This window comes from Cervus elaphus, chromosome 5 (genome assembly GCF_910594005.1).
Source record: "Cervus elaphus chromosome 5, mCerEla1.1, whole genome shotgun sequence".
NCBI lineage: Eukaryota > Metazoa > Chordata > Mammalia > Artiodactyla > Cervidae > Cervus > Cervus elaphus.
The window spans coordinates 99,840,305-99,862,997 of NC_057819.1; the positions used below are offsets into that span (position 1 = coordinate 99,840,305).

A 22,693-nucleotide genomic window follows, 5' to 3' on the forward strand; every position below is an offset into this window, starting at 1 on the left:
AGAACGGCATACCCACCCCTTTTGAGGGGAGCACTTGGCTGAGATCCAGCAAACACACCACCGCCTCGCGACACCTCATAAGACCCTGCAGTCTGTGGTGCAGGAGTCGCCGAAGGGTGTGGTACTCCCAGCAGGTGCCCAGCCACCAGAGCGTGATGACCAGTGCCATCTCCACCAAGACTTGGTGTCCTGGCACTGGATGGCAGAAGGCATCGCTCCTGCTGGGTAGTCTTGAGATGCCCCAAGGTGAGATGCTAGGGCGCCTCCGTCTGGCCCAAATCCTGGCTCAGCACGTGGTCATGGGAGGCCGAGGAGGGGGCCTTGGCCCAGAGGTGGCGCCCTCAGGCCAGTGGGGTGAGAGGGAACCCCGGGGCCTTCGTTTCACAGAAGTGGCCAGGACTGAGCCCGCGGAGGAGCTAGGGACGCTGCCATCTCCCGAAACCGGGCTCTCCTTCCCCACCGCCCCTTTCTCTGCTTCACTGTCCTGGCCCAGCGCACCCATTTGCCAAGGCCTCGGGGAACCTGAGGAGAGAGAAGCATGGGCCTTGCGCCTAAGGTGAGCGGCCTGGCTCAGACTGTCTCGCTCCCATCGGCGCCATGTCCTCTGGAGACACCGAGAGTACAGGAGGTGGAAAGCTACACCGCCCACACCCAACGCCATTTTGGAGACTCACGCCCCTTCTCTCTCAACTTCGAACAATGTAGTAAGCTGGAAGAAGACAAGATGGCGCCGAGCAGGAGGAGCGGAGAAAGGAAGGAGGATAAATCTTACTGCGTAAACAAAGGCTCGACAAATGGAACTGCGCAGGCGTACAGCTTTGGCACGCTTTAAAAATTTGAGCAGCAGGGAGGGAGCATCCAAAAACGTGGTTTCCAGGCGAGACCTATTTTACGTTAACGAAGGTGGGATGGCGTAAAGAAGAGCTGGGGCGGGAGGCGGGGCGCGGTCCTGCTTAGTGGCGGGAAGACGGGAGGCGGAGCGCTCGGAGCGCGCGTGCGCACCGTCAGTCAATGGCGGTTTGAGGGATTGGCGGAAGTTAGCTTTGTAATATGGCGGCCGAGGTAGACGGGCCACTTAAACGGGTGCTGGTGCCGCTTCTTTTACCTGAGAAATGCTACGACCAAATTTTCGTCCAGTGGGACTTGCTTCATGGTAAGTTTTATTTGGTATCGGGTCAGAGTTTTGCTCCACCGTTCCCCGGCCGTAAAGGAGCCATGGGTGCGGAATAAGTGCCGGCGGCGACCATTGCCACGGCATTCCGGGCGGAAGTCGTATCTGAGAGGGGCGGAAGTGTCTCGGGCTCCGTAGAATGAGGACTCCATATTTGGGCGAGAGGGGGAGTCGCCAGGTGGGAGTGCTTTGCTTTAGCGACCGATGAAAGACGGAAAGACTCAAATTTTACAAAACACAGTTTAAGATCTGATTAGATCGTTCTAACATCTAATAGATCTGTACACCTTCAGGAGCAATGTTACAAATGACTCAAAGCCTCTTATGAATCAAGGCCTTCTGTGGCACCCCCAAGGCTCCTGCCATCCTAATGGCTTTCCTCCCAGCCTCCACGTTTGCTTACGGTGTAATTTTGGAATTAATTTGTCTGGCTTCCTTTTTCTATCTACTAGGCAACGCCACAGCCAAAACCCGCCTCTGACGTCAGACCTTTAGGGAAGCCTTCACAGACCACCCCCGTCAGTTTTTTGGTACCCCTCTGTTCTCCCGGAACAATGTTTTAGCTGCGTTCATGACCCATGATAGTCAGACTACCACTGGGGCAAACACCTTGAGGGTGGACTTCCAGGCTCGAGAAGATGTTGGTAGCTAGAACATAAAAGCAGGCCGTGGAAGTTCCTGAGTAGGGGCCAGGAACAGTGTTCGAGAATGAGCGATATAAAGGAAACCTATCCTTGGAGAGAAAAGACGTGTGGATTGCCTACTTGCTCACAGGCGGGGAGTAAAGGATCAGAGGACTCTTGGGCCTTGTTCAGCTCTACACAAGGAAGCAGTGGAGAGCCTTGGAAGTCAGATGAAGGAGTTTAGGTGTGATGGGCAGGGAACGGAAGAGTGGGTCAGAGGAAAGAAAAGGTAAAAGCTGTTTTGGAGAGTCACCTTGTCTGAACGTAATATAATTTGGAGTAGGAAGAACTAGGCCTTTTTTATCTGCCTTCAGACCACCCAAGATGTCCTTTTGTGGGTATGTCAAGATCTTAAAGCATTTAAAGCCTTTAGGCTTGCAAGTCCTGGCCTGGGTTCCAGGGGTCTCATCTCTGCTTACTTTCTCTTCTTAGTTCCCTGCCTCAAGATTCTCCTCAGCAAAGGCCTGGGGCTGGGCATTGTGGCTGGCTCACTTCTGGGTATGTTTCTTATCATCTTAAATTCCTGCTGCTGGGAGGTGGGTAGAGTGCTGAGATAACATAAACTGAATGGGTCCGTTAACTAGAAGTGGTTAACATGCCTCCAGGTCTGCTCTGTAGCTGTTGTGCTGTGCACCCAAGGGATGTCAGCTCCTCAGCCTTGCCCTTCTCATCCTCTTTTCCCAGTAAAACTACCCCAAGTGTTTAAAATACTGGGAGCCAAGAGTGCGGAAGGATTGAGTCTTCAGTCGGTAATGCTAGAGCTAGTGGCGTTGACTGGGACCATGGTCTACAGCATCACCAATAATTTTCCCTTCAGGTGAGGCGCCCTGCCCTTTATCTCCAAGGGTAAATGCTTACAACTCTAATGGGGGTTAGAGGGAGGGAGGTAAAAGGGCAGGAAGGCTTAAACCTTTCTGGAACTCTAGTCATCATCTATGGTGATGATGAGAGGAGGTGAGCAACCCAAGAACCCCCAGTTTCCAATCCTGAATCAACTGCATGGGGGCTGCCGGAAGGCAGGAGGTAAGGGACCAGTAGGGCTGTGGCAGATAGGGAATAAGCAGAGAATTGTGTCCCCAAGATGGATGGGCTCTGGAGGCTTTCCCTGCCTCTTCCAGGCCCGCCATTCTTCCTCCCAACTCTTGACTCTGCAGCTCTTGGGGTGAAGCCCTGTTCCTGATGATCCAGACAATCACCATCGCCTTCTTGGTCCTGCACTACAGAGGACAGACTGTGAAAGGTGCTGAGGATTGACCCACAAGCTGGCTGCCAGCTCTCAGGAGCCTTGCTGGGAAGGCAGACTTGGGGAAGCCAGGGGGCTCAGAAGTTGACAAGGACTCCTTATTTCCCTGTCTCCCAGGTGTTGCTTTCCTAGCATGCTACGCCCTGGTCCTGCTGGTGCTGCTTTCACCACTGACGCCCCAGGCTGTAGTCACCCTGCTCCAGGCCTCCAACATGCCTTCTGTGGTGGTGGGAAGGGTGGGTGCTGGGGACAAGGGAGAGGATGTTGGGAAGGGGGCTGGGTAAAGAGTAGAGGAGAAACCCAAAGTTTGCAGGGGGTGGGACTGAGAATAGAGAAATGACATGGGAACATGGAAAGAGTTCAGGTGACAGAACAAAGGGTGTCTCAACTCTTCCCTTAGCTGCTCCAGGCAGCCACCAACTACCGCAATGGGCACACAGGCCAGCTCTCAGCCATCACAGTGTTTCTGCTCTTTGGAGGGTCCCTGGCCCGAATCTTCACCTCCATTCAGGTGAGTGCACCTCCTCCCCTCTAGAGGGCACCATAACTTCACCTTACCTCTCCCTGCCCGAGGACTTCAAGCTGCCTCTTTTGGAACCCTTTCTCACTATGCTTAAGTGACCCTAGCTGTGTCTCTCACCCAGGAAACTGGAGACCCCCTCATGGCTGGAACCTTTGTAGTCTCTTCTCTCTGCAATGGCCTCATCGCTGCCCAGGTCCTCTTCTACTGGAATGCCAAGGCTCCCCACAAGAAGAAAAAGCAGTAGAGTTGAGTTGGCTCTCTGAGTACATTCCCATGTTTCCATTCATCCACCCAACCTTGGGGTCCTTCTCATCTGGATCAGTTTGCTGGTGCGACTTTTAAGCATTCCCTTCTTCTGCAACTTTGATTGGCCCAGATCCTTAGAAAGGATGAGGTGGAGATTTTCAGGCTGACATTTTAACATTGTGTGCTGTCCTGTGTATATGCTCTGGACTCATTTAAACATTTGGCTAAAATTCTTCCTTTAGCAGAAGTTTCTAGCTAGTTAATCTATTCTGGGCAAAAGTCTTACCCTGTCCTCCCCATTTCCCCACTTCCCTTCTGACCCTGAAGGACAGAGCCTGGACAGTGGAAGGGACTAGGTGCTTATGGTTTCCTTCCTCCCCCAGCCTGGCTCAGACTGTCTCCTGGACCCCAGTGCTTGGTGGGGGGGTAGGGGGTGGGGGACAGAAGAATGACTCAGGCAGGGCCCCAGGGTGGGGTGAGGAGGTTCCTGCTCTGGCAGGTCCAGGCGGAAGGGAGTGGAGACAGCTGGTTCCTGCTGCAGTAAAGGGGAACAGAGATGGAACAATAAAGACTCAGAGACATGGTTTAATTGTACAAAACTGTATTCAGCCTACAAAAAAAAATCTGTGGGTGTTGTTCCCCCTAGCTTTCTGGGGTTTGAGGAGTACTGCTCATCTCTGAACTGTGGTCCAACATAGTTCTAAAGGATTAGCAGCCTGGGAGTGGGTGTGGTGGTGTTCTGGGTGGAAACGTAGAAAAGGAGACTGGACACCTTTCTGGGCGGGCCATGTCTATGAGGGTTAGAGGTGGGTCAGGGGCAAGGGGGTCCCTGAGAGGGGTGGGTTGTACAGAGGGGGAGAGCCTGGGGGTGGATAGGGGCTGTAAGCGGGGAGTAGCTCCCCCTGGAGCCTTGGGTTACTCTGAGGGAGAGAGCACGGCGCAGGGCCCTCAGGTTTGCAGTGGGAAGAGCTGCAAAGAGAAACACCGTGGTTAGAAGGCATTTGCTCCCTGGGTTGGAGGTGTCAAGTAGGGTCCCCAACTGGCATGTGGGGGTAGTTCTGACAAGTTCTACACAGACAGGTAGAACTAATCACCCACCCGTCCATCCCTGGCTATCCGGACCCCCCTAAGTACCAGTGGTAGGGAAGGGAACCGGATGGCTTAGAGCTGCATCGCCGCCGCAACCATGTCGGGGCACGCTCAAGTGCGAGCTTGCGTGCTGCGTGCCTGTTTTCCTCTTTTGGGGCGGCAGGCCAGGAAGGGGTAGAGTTGGGCTTGGCCTGTCCTTGCCCCGGGGCTGGGAGAGGAAGCCGGGTCACACCAGGGCCAGAAGTGGGGGCCGGGGTGGGGGGAGGGAAGACGCGAAATTCAGGTTAACTAGAAGAGTCACATCCAGGTTGCTGCTCCTGCAGTGTCACCACCAACTGACTCTGGTGGAAGAAAGACCCTGGCTCTCCCGAAGTCTCCCACCCTTCATCTGGCACCCTCCAAACTCCTTCATGACTGTCCCCTACTTGGGTGGGCTCAGGACCCCTGCCAGCCAGGCTCTCTGATATCTGCCCCCACCCAGGCTCTAGGACAGGGGCACAAGTTTCTGTCATCCTGTTCCCCGGGTACTCACCCATAACTGCCAGGAAGGTAGGCTGTCGAATAGTTGGGGGGCTGGTACCCAAAGCCTCTGCTCCCCTGGTTGGCTGCATATCCAGGCCCCCAGACTGGCCCGCCGCCAGCCACGCCACTGCTTCCCTGGCTCAAGTGGGGCGACCCGGCGCCCGCGCTCTTGGTCTTGCGCCGGGGCCTGTACTTGTAGTCAGGGTAGTCGCGCAGGTGCCGGGCTCGGAGCCGCTTAGCCTCCTCCACGAAGGGCCGCTTCTCATCCTCGCCCAGCAGCTTCCATTGCGCCCCCAGGCGCTTGGAGATCTCCGAGTTGTGCATCTTCGGGTTCTGCTGCGCCATCTGGCGGCGCTGGGCGGAGCTCCACACCATGAAGGCATTCATGGGCCGTTTGACCTTCTCCAAGGGAAGCCCCCTGGAGACAACTGGGCTCCCGGCGCCCTCCCGTTCCTGGGGGCCCGAGGACGAGGAGGTAGGGGCCGTGGGAGTGGGAGGGTCCAGGTTCCAGGCCTGGCCGTGTGAGGAGCCCGGTACCGCCATTGGGGAGCAGAAGGGAAGCCTTCAGAGGGCGTTTTTACACGCCCTCCCCTCCAAAGTGAAACGTTGATCCCCAAACCCGGTATCCTAAGTGTCTTTCTAATCCGGAGTCTTCACAGAGAAACTCGTGTCCTTAAAGGTATAAACCGCCCCCAAGTTCAGAGTCCTTATAATGGAGCCCGTGCTTCCAACCAATCCGGCACTTCTGGGGAGTCCAGCACAAAAACCGCTGCCTGGTACCGGCTCCTGTACAGGTTGTGCTCTTTCCTTGTGGCTGCGAGGTTCCCGGCGACCCAGTCTGGCTCCCCCTGCCCGCTGCCCGCCAAGGGCCCGGCTTCCGTGAAGGCGGTAAACCTCTGCGACTGGGGGTCTCGCAACTGCCAGGCGGCGTAGCCCAGGTGCCACGGCCCTCTTCTCACCTGGTCTCAGCGTCTGTGGCAGGCGGGTGGGCCAGGCTGGGGAACAGCTTTTAACGACTGGCTCCTCCCCACTCCCTCCCAGCCGACCGCGCCTCCTTAAGGGCGCCAACATCCCCCTCCCTTAGGCCAACCCAGGTGCCCCGTTCTTCCCAGCCCCCAACACTCCCCCCAGGGGACCACACCCCCTCTCCACCCAAGACCCAGAAGTCAGGCCTTCCAGCCCCAGTAGCCTGAACATCTACCCCTCCCTTCTTAAGCACAGCAATTTAAAGTCAATATCTTTGCACAATGGGACCAAGTAGAGGGGGATCAAGAGCCCTCAGGGTCAGAGTTGTGCTGGGAAGGTGGGAACACCCAACCCACTAACCCAAACCTTTTTCTGGTGCCTACAACTCCTCACACCCCTGACCAGCCCAGGGGCAGAAAAGTCAGGCAGTCAGGAGGCAGGCAGGCAGGCCATTTTTGTTCCCTGAGTCATCCCAGCAGGTGCTTGGGTGGTGATACAACCCCTTGCCAGGTGAGAAAATTTAAAACCTCACCACTATAGCCCCCAAACCTAGGTTTCTCCACTGGTTTTATCTCTAAACCTCAGAGTTGGGAGGCAGGGCGCGAGGAAGCCCAGGAAGAACCAAGGCTGAGATATTAGTGATATGGATGCTGAAGAGGAAGCCTGGATCCAGAGCAGAGTACCAGCAAGAATGAGGGCTCAACACCTACGTTCCAGGGGCTGTCTTGAGGGAACCCTGCTCCCCACGCTCCCCAAGGCCCAGCCCAAGCCCCAGGCCTCAGGTAATCGGATTAAGCAGCCTGCCTTGGCTCTCAGCTCTTAGCAGGAACAGCTCCAGCTCTGAGCAGCCCTACCTAGCTCGCTGTGACTCAGGGTATAGGAGTGGCCTAGCTCCCTCTACCAGCAAACCTGGGGGAGGGGAGAAGCAGCAAGGCACCAGCTGCTTTTCTCTAGACCAGGAGGGTACCTGGGCCTGGGGAATTCAGGAATGTCAAAAATTCCCAGACGTAGACCATCTCTGGAATGCTAGAGAAGCCAGGTGTGGTGATACAGGAAACAAGGGCCAGGGCAGGTCACTCCTATAGAAACAGATGGACCAAACTGGGCACAAGGAAGGTACAGGAACCAGAGAGCCATTTGGATTTTTTTATTCTCTTTTTAAATACTGTACAGTGAAAAATAAATACGCCTTCTCATCCACCAGACAAGGTTGGTCCCCCCCCTCCCCTGGGGGACCTTGTCACCCCCCTTCATACACACCCCTGGTTCTACTCCAAAACCTTCCCCATGCCTCCCACCCACTTATACCCTTACTATCCCCGTCTTCCACAGTGATGAGGCCCCAGAAATGGGGGGTACAGGATGGGAGGAGGGATAGCAGGGGAGCCCCCCTGAACTGTCAAATCTGGGTGGGTCAAGAAGCACCCCGCACCAACAGGCGGAGAATGGGGGTGTTCAGAGAGAGATTGGGGCATTAGAGGATAAAGGCACATCCAGTCTGATGGGGAAGGAGAGAGGCTCCCCTCACCCTGGGGGTAGGGTGGACAATAGGGAGGGGGTAGGACCCTGTTACACACCCCTCCACTAGCTCCTGGAGGCTGGGGGGGACCCAAGCTGCTGTGCCACCCCCCTCCCCCCTAGATAAGAGCAGCTCCAGCGCAGGTCAGTCGGGCCTGTGAGGGCCATTGGTGTTGGGCAGCAAGCGAGATGGAGAAGGGAGGGATGCGGGCTGGAGGGTTTATGAAACCCCATTCACCAAACTACCCAACTCCAGGGGGGCGGAGAGCTCCCCATTCTCTGAGGGGCCCTTAGGAAGCTTGCTGACAGAGTCACCCTGAAGGGAGAGTGGGAAAAGAAAATGGAGAGGAAGGAAAGGAGGTCAGTAGAAATTTAGGTAATGCCATTCCCTACCACCTAAGAGCTCCAGGCATCTGGTGGGACCCAGGGGTTGGTTGCCAGTAGTCACTTTTACTGGGATCCAGAAAATATGAACCAAATGGCCCTTTCTCTTCTATACAAAATTTTCACTATTCTACATGCAGCCTGAATTCCAGCTGCATGCCTTCCCTGCAATTTCACAAGAGATTTCTTAGCGAGTTTTCATGTGCCCCCTATTCCAGAACAACACAAAAGGGAATGGGGTAAACTATGTCTTCCTTGCCTACCTTCTGCCCTGAAAGAGAATCCTCTGAAGGTTTAGTGCGTTCCAGGGGTGGCCGCTGGCGGCTCTGAGACTTTGCTCGGGAGATATAGTCAGCCACAGTCACTGGGGAAGACAGAGGATCAAGTTTCAGAAGGAACCCAGGTATCCAGCCCCTAGACACCCACTGAACCCCAATCCCTAGTTTCCACAGGATAAGAGGCATCCTGTTCTCTGAGGCAGTCTGCTGGAATCCAGTGTTAGCTCACCTGGCTGACGGTCTCCACTGATAGAACCATCAGTCCGGTTACCACGGTTACGGCGACGGCGGCTCCGATTACGACGCTGGGGTCTTGACTCATCTTCTGTGGGGCAGGGGAAAATGAGAACTGTGCATCAATCTCCCACCCCCTCAATTCTTGCCCAGTTGTAATTTTTCAAACCCTCATACACCCCTTACCCAGGCCATTCTCTGTCATGCTGGGCCCGTCAGATTCTAGGCCTCCATCCATGACAGTCCTATCTTCATCGGTGCGGCGGCGGCGGGAGCGGCGGCGTCTGGCACTTGCTGGGGGGGGTTCCCCAGGCTCTGAATCAACTGGGGGCTCTGGTTCAGATGTGTCCAGTAGGCTGTATGGATTACTGTCTGGGTCCTTCAGCACTGGTTGGAGGAAGAAGGAGTTGGGAGTCAGGTGTCCACCATCTTTCTTTTTGGCCCACATTCATGAGCCTAGCTGTCTGCTTCTGGTACCTGAGCTAATCGATGAAGAGTTGTATCTTGAGGTGGGCCGGGGGGCAGGTGGGGGTCCTCTACCCCGGCCTCCTATCGGACGCCTCCGGCTTTCTTCCCCCCGAGTTGGGGGATCCCGGTCGCCAGGCCCAGCTCGGGTGGGCTCCTCCCTCTTCTCTGACTCCGTCTCAGAAGCTGTGGATAGGTCTGAGTTGGGGCCTGAAGAACATAGTGGAATTCAAACAGGGTCACTCACCCTATCCCAGGATCCATCCCCACCCCCAAGCTGGAAAATTCTCCCTCTCACTCCTCAGTCCCTCAGCCAATCACTTCATCTTCTCAATCACCCTTTCCTCAAGCTTCCACCCAGACCTCTGCCTCCCACACCCCACCACCGCTTGCCCCCACTCCCAGGGCTGTCTCACCGTAGGCAGGACCGCCTGTCCTCCGGCCCCGGCCCCGGCCCCCATAGCTGCCCCCATAGGTTCGAGTGGTATGGAGGGAGGAGGAGGAGCTCTCATCGGTGGTATATCCAGCCTTGTCACTGCTGCCGCTGCCCCGCCCACTTCCAGGAGGCCGAAAGCCCAGCCCAATCTGCCGAAGCTGCTCATCAATCTGCAGCCTCTCCAAGCGGAGCTGCTCCACCTCCTGGTTGGGTAGAAGATGGAGAAAAAACAAGGAAGGAGAAGTGTAAGATCAACAGTCTCTCTTCACGCTTCTCTTCCCCACTGTCCCTAGGGACCTGAACTCTCAGGAACACAAGGCTTAAAACAGGGAAAATGATGGGTTCCAACTCCACAGCCCCAATTTTCCACCTAACAGTTCCTATTCTACTCAGAGACACAAACTGGAAACCACCACTTTTAACTCCATCCAGCATGCTCCTCAGTCCCCTGTACACGTGGGTCTTTCCTCTCCCAGGCTCCTGGCTCGGGTACCTGCAGGTAGGAGAGGTGATATTCCAGCAGAGCCTGAGCATTGCTGATGTTTTCTCGGGTACCAACAAATATGAAAGGAACCATGCCCTGGAGAGCAAAGGACACATGGATTAGAAACAGACTCAAATCAAGTATTAAGTCCACCTTGTCTTCTAGAGAAGCCTACCCAAAAGGGATCTTTCTGGGCTCTCCATATACTAGGAAAAACCAAAGTTCCCATACCCCATCCCCTAGAAATCCCAGCCCTCAAGAGAATGGCTTGGAGAACAATCACATCTACTCTGGAAGCCAATCTCTAGGTGTAGTTGCCCCATACCTCTTCCCTGGGGTTCTTCTTGTCATTATCACCTTCAACTCGAACCCTCACCACACCAGATTTATCCACAATCTCCTGGATCACTTTCCCGTTCTTTCCAATCACTTTGCCTGAATAGGTAAAAGGAGTTAGGCTTTTTTTTTTTTTTTAAGGAAAGAAAAAAGAGCAAAACCAGACAGTTTTCCAGCTTCTATGAAAAAATTCTATTTAATGAATCTCCTGCTTCTAGGCTTCTGATGTGTTTTCACAGGACAAAATACCACAATCCCTAGAAATTAGTTCTCCCATTTTTGTCACTCCAACTACAGATTGGTCTGTCCTAGTGAAACGAAGCTCACCGGGAGGTGTGAAGCCAGAATCACTTTAGAGCATCTCACATCTGGCCCCCAACGTGTTCTCTTATATACATACACAACCTCAACTCACCAACCAGGTTCCTGGGCACTTGCACAGAGTCCTCAGAAAACTCAAGATAGCTCCGGGCCTGTCGGCATGCTTCAGGAGTCTAAGAGAAGAATGGGGAGTTATTAATAAAACATAGGACCTGGATCTCAAACAGTGATCTTCCTGCCACTCTCTGTCTTTGGGAAAATGTGTTGCTGCCAAAGCCTGGGAGGGAGGAAGCAACTATACTCCAGTTAAAGAAAACAAAAAGTATGGACATTTAAAAAAAAAGGGGGAGGGAGGTGAACACGACAGGCTTCCTTTATATTTCACACACTCTTCTCTCTATCCCTGAAGGGACTTAGATGACAGGTATCTTTTGCTGACCTCCCCATAGATGCGGAAAGTGCAGGTTTCTTCACCCAATTCAATGGCAGTCACCCCAGGTACTTTTCGGGCCTGCTGGATGTTGGCACCATGAGTCCCAATTGCTAGTCCCATCAGGTCCTCTCGCACTGTGAACTCCTCTTGGAAAGCTGCTGCCAGCTGCTTACTTGTCTGAAAGAAAATAAGACACTGACCTATAGGAATCATGGTGAAATTTCAGACACCTGTCCCAGGAATCTGATGCTTTGTGTAACTTCAATAAGAAAAGACTGTGAAAGAGAGCCAGAACTATCTGGAAGTCCACTGACCACCAGGACCTGTGTGGAGAATTTAGGAATGCTTCATTCCATTCCTACCTTCTCAGTACCAATGGCTTGGTGGGCAGGGGAGGTAATGGCGGCAGGGTTTGGGCTAGGAGCCATCAAAGTTCTGGATTTGGCTCTAACACTACCTGGTTGTATAATCCCAAACAAAACATACTCTCTGTGCCTCTGTTGTTATCCACTAAATGTTTACACCTGACCTGCCCCATTCCCAGACTAACAAGAGGATTAAATAAGACTGGTGTTTAAGAAAGGGCTTTTCACATGGTAAATGCAAGTGTAAGGAATATTTACCTTAACCAAATCAATACAAACTCCCAAAATAAAACCCAAAAAGTTGAGAAAGCACGAGGTTGAGAAAAGCATAAAAAGAGGCTATGACACACCATGCTACCACTTCGTTTCTCAACCAGTCCTCAGAGGGAGGCCTGAGGACAAGGGCGGCAAAGGGGAAGGGCCCTGGCAGCACCCTGAGGAGCACCCCAGAGTACAGGTTACCATGCGTCAGAATTTGCACAGGCCCCCATAGAGATCAGTTCACTTGATTAACAGGAAATGGATGTTCAAATAACACATACACATGTGCACCTCATTTAGGACAGTATAATTCCTAAGGGAATCTGACCATCATAAGATGTCAGGATTCAAAAAGACCTTGCATAAACACTCTCCTTCAACTACCTCACTGTCACAGATAAGGAAGAGAAAACTCACTGGAATCAAATTATTTGCCAAAGGTCAATTATTTGACAAAGCAAGACAGGATTGATCCCAAGACCAGGGATCTTTTCCAGTGTACAAATGGCTCTCACAAAGTGGTTTGGTTCTCAGAGGTAATTTGGGGGCACCCAGTGGAGGTAAGACCCACACCCTCTTCCACTTTTAGACAGACTTGTTCTCATTCATCTGTCTTATGCATTGTGCTTTCAAGTAAAATTTCACTTGGTCACAGGGTCCCGTAGCTTTAAAAAAAAAAAAAAGCTTCACACTAAAAACATGATGGAGCTCTGCCATCCGGAGGAGTCTGAGATGAAATAGCATACCCAGGTTTAACAGCCCAGAAAGACCTCAACCTCTGTTCTGTAAACATAAAGAGTATAAGTGGAGGATGAGGTGGGAGGGAAGACAACAATACCATTCAGCAGTAAAAAGTGGAGCCCAAACTTACCTCGAGGTGCTTGGTAGCTTCTTCATTGCGCGACATGAGCAGCAGTTTGGTGCGCAGGCTTCGAAAATGCATATCACCCAGCAGGGATGCTCGCTTCACAGGGGCTTCTGTGGTTGACTGGAAAGAAACCAACAGAAAAGTCACTAAAACCGCCTATGTTTTAGAGGAGAGTCAGGAACTGGGAATCAGGACACCTGAGTCTCTGGAAAAGGGCAGGAGTTTAAGAAACAAAGTTGGGGAAGAGAAAATCATTGTCGGTCTCACAAGGGCCTACTATCTGGGTGCCTACGGGAACTGATTTTACGTGGCAAGCACAGGTGAGAATCATACTGTTTCTGAGAGTCCAAATATGCAAGAAGGGTCCTTGACCCAAACTGCAATATGACGGTCAGGTTGAAAAAAAATTAAGGTCATACATGAGAAAGACTAAGGAATGGTAGGGCTAACCTGGGTCCACAGGAGTCAGGAGCAATAAAGTCCTCTCTGACAAATAAATAGAAGCACACTTTAGCTCTTCCCTTCTTGCAAAAGAGTTAAAAGGGGAGAAGGGTTTAGGTGAAGTTCAGGCAAAATAAACTCACCAGGATGAAGAGCTCACTATTTGTGATGTTGAGAAAGATGCAGTTCGCTCCCAACGCTTTCTTAAACTCTTTATGGACGTTTTCATTGGAGCAGCTACAGAGAAAAAAGAACAGTGCTCAGAGGGCAGAGTGTAGAGTATAGCTGAACATTCAGGGGAGAGAGAGGGACTGAGAAAAATAAGGACTGCAGTTAAAGAACAGAGATGAGGAAACAGAACTGGGAGCAGAGAGGACTCTAGAGGGCCAGGGAACAGAAAACACACGGGGAGCGGGGCCTGGGACAAACACGTGCAGAGATGAGGACCATAAAGGGGGCCCCACACCCAACATCCCAAACACTCACGCCTCTCTCAGATCCTCAGGCACAGCCATGGTAACCTTGAAGAAGCTGCCTTTGGTTGCAAGGGGATTGGGATTAACTGGCCGAAGCCGTTCCAGGGTGACAATCTCATTGTAAGTGGCATCGCAGGCAGCATATTCAATGACATAGAACTGGCAGAAGGAAAGAAAGAAGAAGGTGTGGATAACATGAGCTTCTACCTCCCACCTTTCTCTGACAAAAATGTTTCGGCAGTTCCCCAAAGACCTTGACAATCAGTCACTCACATCTCCCTTCATCATCCGCACCCGGGCCAGCCACCAGCCACAAGGCTCTTGCTCATTGGCTCGAGAATAAACCTGAAGAGAAGTTGAAAATAAAACAGATCTTGAGGCCCATCTAAAAACATCAAGAATAGAATGAGCATTAAGACTCTTGGGAGGCATCCTAGACCAAGATGAAGGAAACTAGAGGAAGGAGCTGCTAGTTAAAATCAGAGGACACTGGAGTTCAGATGCTGTTATCATAAATGGAAGAAACGTGGATCCCCTGAAACTGGGAAGCTCCCTAAAGGCTTGATTGACCACAATGGTGATGGACAGAAAACTGCTGCACTTCACTCCTCCACGGACTGCCTAGCTAGATGGAGGAAGGAGAGTGAAACAAGCAGTAAGGAGCCTATGATACCTGTATCAGGGTAAGGGAAATGCAGAATCCTGGGAAAAGTGATGTTTAGAAAAGGTGAACTTCAAGCCCTTACCTCCACTTCATCCCCTTCTGTGATCTCCTTGTTATAGTCAGCTGGAGGTGGTAGCCGGACATCCCCAAAAGGAATCTGTCTCTCACTCTGCCAGCTGCAAGGGAAACAGTGATATGATAGCTATTCAGGCTAGTGTGGTTGCCTGTTTCTTCAGAAAAAGGTAACTTCCTCCACTGGACATTTTCCACCTTCCCTGGTGATTAGAAGCTAAATTCCAGGCTCTGCTCCATACCAGTGTCTTCCATCTCTTGCTAGAACCTAAATACTAGTCAAATGCCCCCACCAGCACCATTTCCTCTCCTAGGATCCATACAAGTCGCCCACCCAAACCCCTGGCTCTCGCCCACCTATTACATGCCTCATGGGACTCAGTCGCCCCTTCTCCACTCTCCTTCTAGGACCTAGTATGCTGGATTCTCTATTCCCAAGGTCTTACTTGTTTTCAAAGAAGATGGTGACAGAGTCTTCATGGACATCCTTCACAAAGCCCTAGAATGGATTTCAGAACAAAGTGAAAAGAAAAAAAAAAAAAGACAATTAACCACCACCTCAGCCATTAAAGGAACAGACACCTTTGCAGCATCTTATACTACAGGCTGGGCTTCTCCAGTGGCTCAGTGGTAGAGAATCCACCTGCCAAGCAGGAGATGTGGGTTCGATCCCTGGGTGGGGCAGAACCCCAGGAGGAGGAAATGGCAACCCACTCCAATATTCCTGCTTGGGAAATGCCATGGACAGAGCCTGGGGGGCTACATACACTCCAGAGGGTTGCAAACAGTCAGACCCGACTCAGCAACTAAACAACAAAAGTAGGGTTTCTTTTTCATTTTCTGGCTGCACCACACGGCTGGTGAAACAGTTCCCCCGATCAAGGACTGAACCCAAGGCCATGGCAGTGAAAGCCCAAATCCTAACCACTAAGCCACAAGGAAACCGCCCCCCCCCCCCCCCGCCCTTTTTTCCTTTTGAAACTAGTTTTAGATGGGAACATAAGCGATTTAAAAACCGGGCTAGGGAAAGCTGCACTGGGGAAAGAATACAAATGGTGAGGTAGCAAGAAAAGAAGTAATCCTGGCATGGACAGAGACGTTACAAAATCAAGAAATAAGATGAGACAGAAATTAAGTAGAAGGAAAAAACATCACCTGTATCAGAACAGCCTGGAAACTAGTGGTCTCCTATGGCTCCCACAGGGGCCTCCCTATCTGTCTGCCTGCTGCTGTACTGAGCAGCTTGCCAGAGTTCAATTAAAATACCAACAACATTCAGCAAAGCTAAGAATATCCCATGAGACAGTGTGAGGCTGTCCTGGAACACCTAGAGGACATCAGGATCTGCCAAGAAAGGGTCTAGCTCCTAACACAGCAAGAGACCTGAGCAAACTTGCTGCTTTGATGCCTGGGCCATATGAAAATAATCAGAACACCAGAGAAGTTCAAAATCCAAAAACAACCTACAGAAAGAAAAATTAGGGATTTAAAAGATGTGAGGGAATTCCCTGGTGGTCCAGTGGTTAGGACTTTCACAGCTGTGGACCAGGGTTCAATCCCTGGTAGGGAACTACAACCTACAAGTCATGTGGTATGGCCAAATAAATAAAGATGTAAGATTTTTTAATGCTAGACTATGACACTGCTAAGAATTTGAAAAGGGTAATAAAATTTGTAGAAGACCCCAAACTTGAGATCTTGACAAGGAACAGCAACAGGAATAGCTGGTCAAACTATTTTCTCTTTTTTTTTGCCAAGGTAGTGAAAGCGCTATGTCTAAACCGCTGGACCGCCAAGGAATTCCCTGCTTCCTATTTCCTCTGTCTTCACCGAGGAAGCCAAAGCTATGAGTTCAATCCTATGCTCCCAGTTTTCCTACCTTTTCTATTTTTCAAATACTCGAAATTAGGGATTGCTAATTTTAATAAAGTCCAATTTATCAATTTGCTCTTTTGGTTTCATATCTAACAAATCTTCACCTAATCCAAGACCACAGAAGTTTCCTCCTATGTCCTTGTCTAGAAGTTTTATAGTTTTTATTTTACATTTAGGTCTATGATCCATTTTGAGTTAAATTTTTCAATATGGTGCCAGATACAATTAAAGTTCATTTTTAACCTATGGATGTGCAGTTCTTTAAGCACCATTTGTTGAAAGATTACTTTTTTCCAGTAACTGCCTTTTCATGTCTGTCAAAAATCAGAAAATTCAAACTAATGTATAATCACAGAAAGCACATTGGTGGAAGACTTTTGGGAATGATGGAAATTGTGGTGATGGTTCATTTTATATATATGTCAAAACTTAAATTGTATGCTTTAAATTTGTATGCTTCGTTGTATGTCAATTATGCCTTATTAAAGCTTTAAAAAAAATTAGGGGTCTCTGGAGAAGGCAATGGCAACCCACTCCAGTATTCTTGCCTGGAAAATCTCATGGGCAGAGGAGCCTTGCCAGCTACTGTCCATGGGAGCTCAAAAAAGTCAAACACGACTTAGCGACTAAACAAGAACAACATAGAGCTAAATGTTTATTTTAGTGGATTTTGATTATAATCCTGAGGATTCATTCAACAAATACCAATCAAACACTCACTATGTGTCACTAGATTATAAGCTCCTTTGGGCAAAGATTATGTTTAGTTCACTACTATATGCTCAGCATCTGGAACAGTGCTTGCCACATAGCAGATGCTCATAAATATTTTGGAGTGACATTTGCTTGCCACTCTTCTCGGCCCAAGGACACAGCAGTGAACAATGTAGATGACATCTCTGCATTTGGGGTGCTTACATGTTAGTGGAGAAGAGACAATAAATACACAAATAAATATATTACATCAAAAAAAAAAAAAATTAGGGGTCTCAAAAAGCATATATATATAAGAACTATTCCTAAGCTTTGCAGATAGGAACAAAATATGAGCTTAGGAGAGAAAACACCAAAAATGCACATGTGTGTCACTCCCACCTCAGGGAGAACTGATCAATCATAAACACTTAATTCCTTAAATCTAAACTTAAAATTTCCCTCTTGATATGAGCCGTCTTCCTCTTCTTTTGAGAAAGGATCTCATTGTGGAGTCTTACTACTGCCCAGTACTCCTGGTCCTGCCTAGCTTTACATACCCATGCTTTAGCTTTCTCTGCCATTCCCTTCCTCGGAAATGTTTTTCCCACTCTTCATTCAGCTCCATCAATGCTCACTCCTCCTCTTCTCCACTCACAACTGAGGCACTTTTACTTTTCACTATGTGCCCAAGTTCCTCTTCTCTTTTGGGTTCTTCCCTTTAACTCCTCCCCTCCCCCCGCCCTTCTTTTTTCCTTAGCTCCTTCTGTCCTCCTCCCCTCCTCCCCCAATGACTATTGTATCTCTTCCCTCTCTTTTCTTCCTTTATAAGGGTCTGTCTGGATTTCTCTAAAAATTTCATCTAGCCTCTGCAGCTGACTTTATCCAAAATGTCTATCTCTAAGCTTTAGAAACAGTTAATAAAGAGAGAGTGTTAGCTATTTTCAAAACATTTCTGGGATGAGATAAAACACTGTGGAAAAGACAGAAGAGAATCACTTGCCTGCCTTTTTTTGTGAAGAGATTCTCCACTCCTAGATATAATCATTCACAAAAAATGCACTTTTCCCTCACATTACTCAGCAGTTCAACAAAACATCACTCATTCTTATACTTCTAAGGTCTTTTTTGGTCAAAGATTCTCCAAAACAAGTTATCTCCTCAATTTCATATTCCAATTCACTCTCTGCTCCTTAATTTCACTCACATTATCCCAGTTTTTTCCTTCATAGATACCAGTGGTAGAAAGTGAGTTCCTCATTCTGCTCAGTCCATGCTCACTGAGAAGATAAGCAAGGGAGGGCAACAGCAGTTGAGTGAATCTCTAGAAGGCTACCTAGATCCAAAGGATGACTCAATTCAATTCAACAGTCATGGCAAACGGGCTTTGGCTTATAGGTGGATGCTATATCCTTAACAAAGGAGTAGGTATTGGGATATCCAGGCAAGGTCTGGAAAGTTGGATGACCGTGCCCTGGAAGATGAAGATATTTCACTTGGGAGAGTACACCTTAAAGAATAATGTACATTAAATTCTGACAGAAAAGGAAGAGTTGATGGGATAGCTACAAGGTAACTTCTGATATTTTCAGTTCTAGCCTGTAAGAAGAAAAACAACAGGAGAGGGATGAAAGGGACCTCCCCAGATTTATAGTTCTAGAAGCAATGTAAACACTCCTTGAACCACACTGAAGTCTGCTGAGTCATGAATATTAAATCAGCAGCAAGGTCAGATTCAGTAAGTATACGGTACTGAAAGTTGAAGAAAGATTACTGAATTTAAGGATGTGTTTGTTGTTCAAATGAGACAAGGAGCAGAAAATGCTAAAGTGACCAAAATACAAACTCCATATTACCTGGCTTTTAGTTGAACTCCAAATTCTATTCTCTGATTCAAAGCATCCTATATTTAATTCACTGAATCAAGTCTATCACTGCCATATAGCCCACAGGAGAAAAGAGAAAGATTCAGAGACAGACTTTCTACTGGACACTTATATGAGGAAAGGGAAACATGCCCCTTCCCAGCAGTCTCACACAGTTAATCTGAACTGGATACCGATCTTTCCCATGCTTCCTGGAACAAAAGCAAACATTATATCTTGATCTCAGACTCAATTTAAGAAGCACTTTCTTGGAGCTGGGAAGGACCCTGATGAAGGACAGGATACTGTTGGAAATGAGGTTAAAATCTTATGAGAAAGGGTATTTCAAAAAGGTAATGCAAGCTTGAGGGGAAAGGATATAAGAGACAAATGTACTCTATCAGAATCAGAAAGGAATTAAGAGACTTTGCCAAAGAAAACAAATGCTATGGAGGCACGCTAGAGAAAAAACTCCTATGAGTTACGAAAGTATGTAGAAAAAGAATGAAAGAAGGGATAAGTTGGGCACTTCCTTCTTCCATGTTAGCTGGGTCATGGAATAGGTAGTTTGGGCAATTATGCAGAAATACTAGGATAAAAAGCCACAGACTTAAGTTGAGAAATTAAGACAGATGTGGGTACCCACAGACACTGAAGAATATAAAGAAATCTGGTGAGGGGAAGTCAGGCAGGAATGAATAGGCATTTAGAGTGGGTCAAAAATGACTACACTGAACTTATCAATTGAAGCTGGGGCAGAAACCTACTCCAAGAGTTAATACAAGGCCCTTTCCAGTTATAGCAAGGTAAGACTTCACAGGGAAGGAGTTGGAAAAAGTCATTTCCAAGGGTATGAAGGTGGAGAGGTCTACTATGGGAGGAAAGGCTGGAGGGGAAGTGGAGGAAAGGGGGCTCTTGTCCTCACAAATAACGGATGAGAAGGTAACTTCCTGCTCCTCAGGGCAAAATGAGAGAACAAGACAGGAAGCAGGAAAGTCTCTGAGACAATCCCAGGCATAAAGCACAAAGAGGTTCAAAATAACAACATAACAACAGTGGCATAAATAAAAATGCCTGAGAGGCAAGAGGGGTCTCCCTCTAGCTTAATATAAATGAAGGGGGGAAAAGTGTCCTAAAAAATAGATTCAGGGGCCTTCCCTGGCAGTCCAGAGGGTAAGACTGCATTCCCAGTGCAGGGGGCATGGGTTTGATCCCTGGTTGAGGAACTAAGATCCTGAATGCTGCACAGCCAAATAAATAAATACTAAAATGTAAAGACAGCCCTCTTCTTTAAAAAAAAAAAAAAGAAAAGAAAAAAAACGAATAAATAGACTACTGGGTTTCCGAATTGGGCAAGTTGACCAAAAGTCTTCTAGAAGTGGAAATCCTTAAGAAAAAGATAAACAGAAGGAATCCTCATGAGATCATCTCGTTTTAGACAGATAAGAGATTAGGAGTATGAAGCTTACACTCCTCTAAATGAAGAAACTATACGAATGATTTAAATGTATGAGGTCAAAGTGAGATGACAAATACAAAACCATCCTCCGGTAAAAGAGCAGACCAACTAGTCTTGGAAATAAAGGGGTGGGGTGAGAGAGACTTGTGAAAAGATGCCACCTTATGGCTAGGAGGCAACTAGACTGATACAGCCCAGAGTTCCTGAGGTCAAAGATACTAAATGTCATAAACAGCTTCTGACCGTTTCTCCTTGGGGTGGGAACAGAAATATAAGATGAAAGTGGAGTGAGTCTTCCAGAGCCAGTAGGCAGAGGCCTCTCCGAGGAAGATGAAAGGATCTAATATGGGACGGCCTTCCCAAGGGGGTAATAGGGGAGAATAAAGAGAATTCTCCATGTGCTTGGACTGTGGGTAAGAGGTGATTAAGATCCAAGGTATGCCTTCTGTTAGGAGATGGGAAAAGTCAATGAGACGCTGGGGTAAATGGGGTCTCTCCCTGGGGGCTGCGGGGGCGCTGATCCAAGCACAATAATGCTCTGATGTTCATTTCCAGAGAGGCGGGTAAAAGCAGGTGTAACAGAGGGTCCAAAAATAAAAAGGGGTTAACTTCCAGAGGTCTCCCCCAAGGAGGGCCGCGGGTGGGATCGTGGGTCCAAGGTTCTAAGGGTCAGGGCTAGCTCCAGAACCTCGATCCCGCCCCACTCTTCCCCGCTCTGGCTGGAGGGAGGGGGCTGAAGACCGCGTCCCTGGCCGGCGCGCCGCCTCACCTTGTAGAAGGCCCCGTTGGAGCCGCGCACCTCGACGGGCAGTCCCGGCTCCACATCCCCCCCCGAGGCCAGGCCGCCCATGGCGCCGCCACCGCCTCCGACTCCCCCGGCGGCGGCTGCAGCAGCGCTCTGAGTACGGGCCGGGCCAGGTCCCCGGCGTCTCCCCGGAGGAGGAGCCGGAGGGGGAGCCGCGGGGGGCGGGAGCCGGGCCGGCCCCACGGCGGCCCTGCCACAGCCAACGAGCAGGGGGCCGGGGCCGGGCCGCTCCCCGTCCGCCGCCGCCGCCTTGGTCTCCGCCACCGTGAGGAAAACGGCCGCCGCCGCCGCTGCCTTCGTCACCTCAGCTTCCGCCCGCCGCCGCCCCCGCTGCAGCCTCAGTCCCGGGACCCACTGCTGCCGCTGCCGCTCCACGGCCTCCTCCTCCCTCTGCCGCCGCCGCCGCCGCCACCTACTGCGCAGGCGCACCGGGCACCCGCCCGCCGCGCGCGGGTCCCGAGGGCCACGGCGCACGCGTCAAGGCTGGCGACCCAGCTCTCGCTGGCCAGCGCATCAGGGCTTCCACACTCCTCTTCCCTCTCTCACGCCCTCTCCTGGTCGCTGATTTACGCTTGCGCAGAACCAAACTGATTCTCTTTCTTTGCCACCCCACCATTCCACAGCCCTGTCTCTTCCTTTCCCCGCCCCACAACACAGAGAGTGAACCAATCATGGGGAGGGAGGGGCCGAGCTCACTCAATCGGATTGGGCTTCTCATGCTCCTTGGTCAGACCACACCCACTTCACCGCTGTGCGCTCCACCAGGCTTGGAGAAGTTAGGGACGGGCATGCGCCTGAATGATTGCTTGGTCACTTTCTCCACCTTTGTCTTTTTTGGTGCGCACGCTCCGGGGGAAAAAAAAAAAAAAAAGAGTTGAAAAGCAAAAATGGGCCTAGTGCGCGTGCGCTGGGCCTTCTCGTCCACATGCCGGTATGGACTCTTTTGAGTGTTTCTGTTTCTGCGCGTTACGATTTAAATTAAGAGTCACCTTCTTGCCTTGAGAAGATTCTGATCCTGCATATGATGAAAGGTTAAAGAAAGATTTCAAGACAATACAGAAAGGCAAATGCAATTTGGCACAAGATTGATATCTAAATGCTGAGAGATTTCAAAATGGGAAAAATTGTTACTGAGAAAGGATAGTAGAGGGGAAACTTAGGATTCATAAACTAAGAAATTTAAGTAGAAGTGAATAAAATAGCCAAGAAATTAGGATCATGTGTGTGCATCTAATCATTTAGCAAATATTTATTTAGCCCTCACTGTGTGCCAATTACACCAAACAAGGATTTTTTAATATATTGGAAGCGGCGCAATCACATTTAAGTAAATAAAGTGATTAGAGTTCATCTGAAGATGTGTTAAAGATGAGGACTAGGATAGAGGGGATCCCAAAGACACAAACAATGGTCAGTTGCCCTTCAGCATGATAGGGAAAGACCACTGCAGTGGAGGTGATGCAAATTGAGATTTGAGGGATAAGTAGGCGTTTGCTAGAGGAAAAATGCAGTAAAAG

The 22,693-nt window shown here is 49.9% G+C and overlaps 3 protein-coding genes across 7 annotated transcripts; 1 reads left to right on the forward strand and 2 right to left on the reverse strand.

Moving 5' to 3' along the window:
- The first annotated feature begins 46 nt into the window (after positions 1–46).
- On the forward strand, positions 47–4,450 carry MPDU1 (mannose-P-dolichol utilization defect 1). 2 transcript variants are annotated; one of them, XM_043903720.1, is made up of 7 exons: positions 47–903; positions 2,287–2,352; positions 2,539–2,671; positions 3,009–3,094; positions 3,215–3,333; positions 3,498–3,608; positions 3,742–4,450. In XM_043903720.1, the coding sequence occupies exons 1-7, from the start codon at positions 795–797 to the stop codon at positions 3,862–3,864; spliced, it is 747 nt and encodes a 248-aa protein (XP_043759655.1). In that variant the 5' UTR covers positions 47–794; the 3' UTR covers positions 3,865–4,450. The 2 variants fall into 2 exon arrangements, with proteins under 2 accessions (XP_043759655.1, XP_043759657.1); XM_043903722.1 differs by lacking the exon at positions 47–903 and adding an exon at positions 997–1,153.
- SOX15 (SRY-box transcription factor 15) lies at positions 4,451–6,164 on the reverse strand. Of its 2 annotated transcripts, XR_006341221.1 has the most exons (3): positions 5,488–6,164; positions 5,001–5,163; positions 4,702–4,835 (listed from the first exon to the last, which is right to left on the reverse strand). XR_006341221.1 is itself a non-coding variant. In XM_043903723.1 (2 exons), exons 1-2 carry the CDS (start codon positions 6,018–6,020, stop codon positions 4,667–4,669), a joined length of 702 nt encoding a protein of 233 aa, XP_043759658.1. In that variant the 5' UTR covers positions 6,021–6,164; the 3' UTR covers positions 4,451–4,666. The 2 variants fall into 2 exon arrangements, 1 of the variants encoding a protein (XP_043759658.1); XM_043903723.1 differs by lacking the exon at positions 5,001–5,163 and having other exon boundaries at positions 4,451–4,835.
- Positions 6,165–7,387: 1,223 nt separating this feature from the next.
- Positions 7,388–21,693, reverse strand: FXR2 (FMR1 autosomal homolog 2). Of its 3 annotated transcripts, none has more exons than XM_043903716.1 (17): positions 21,141–21,692; positions 14,926–14,978; positions 14,490–14,583; positions 14,017–14,088; positions 13,754–13,902; positions 13,411–13,504; positions 12,830–12,946; positions 11,339–11,509; positions 10,994–11,072; positions 10,568–10,677; positions 10,252–10,338; positions 9,739–9,961; positions 9,335–9,532; positions 9,044–9,244; positions 8,853–8,948; positions 8,609–8,709; positions 7,388–7,522 (listed from the first exon to the last, which is right to left on the reverse strand). In XM_043903716.1, the coding sequence occupies exons 1-17, from the start codon at positions 21,219–21,221 to the stop codon at positions 7,517–7,519; spliced, it is 1,932 nt and encodes a 643-aa protein (XP_043759651.1). In that variant the 5' UTR covers positions 21,222–21,692; the 3' UTR covers positions 7,388–7,516. The 3 variants fall into 3 exon arrangements, with proteins under 3 accessions (XP_043759651.1, XP_043759650.1, XP_043759649.1); XM_043903715.1 differs by lacking the exon at positions 7,388–7,522 and adding an exon at positions 7,576–8,277 and having other exon boundaries at positions 8,853–8,945; positions 21,141–21,693; XM_043903714.1 differs by lacking the exon at positions 7,388–7,522 and adding an exon at positions 7,576–8,277 and having other exon boundaries at positions 21,141–21,690.
- Positions 21,694–22,693: the final 1,000 nt, after the last annotated feature.

Bases quoted from the DNA above. Each gene is read 5' to 3' on its own strand.
- MPDU1 (XM_043903720.1), top strand. From the start codon at position 795: ATGGAACTGCGCAGGCGTACAGCTTTGGCACGCTTTAAAAATTTGAGC. The intron at 2,672-3,008 runs GTGAGGCGCCCT...TTGACTCTGCAG, and splicing joins ACCAATAATTTTCCCTTCAG to CTCTTGGGGTGAAGCCCTGT. The intron at 3,095-3,214 runs GTGCTGAGGATT...CCTGTCTCCCAG, and splicing joins CAGAGGACAGACTGTGAAAG to GTGTTGCTTTCCTAGCATGC.
- SOX15 (XM_043903723.1), bottom strand. From the start codon at position 6,020: ATGGCGGTACCGGGCTCCTCACACGGCCAGGCCTGGAACCTGGACCCT. The intron at 4,836-5,487 runs GTGAGTACCCGG...TTCTCTTTGCAG, and splicing joins TACCTTCCTGGCAGTTATGG to CTCTTCCCACTGCAAACCTG.
- FXR2 (XM_043903714.1), bottom strand. From the start codon at position 21,221: ATGGGCGGCCTGGCCTCGGGGGGGGATGTGGAGCCGGGACTGCCCGTC. The intron at 9,533-9,738 runs GTGAGACAGCCC...TATGTTCTTCAG, and splicing joins GACAGGCGGTCCTGCCTACG to GCCCCAACTCAGACCTATCC. The intron at 8,949-9,043 runs GTAAGGGGTGTA...CCTGCCCCACAG, and splicing joins CATGACAGAGAATGGCCTGG to AAGATGAGTCAAGACCCCAG.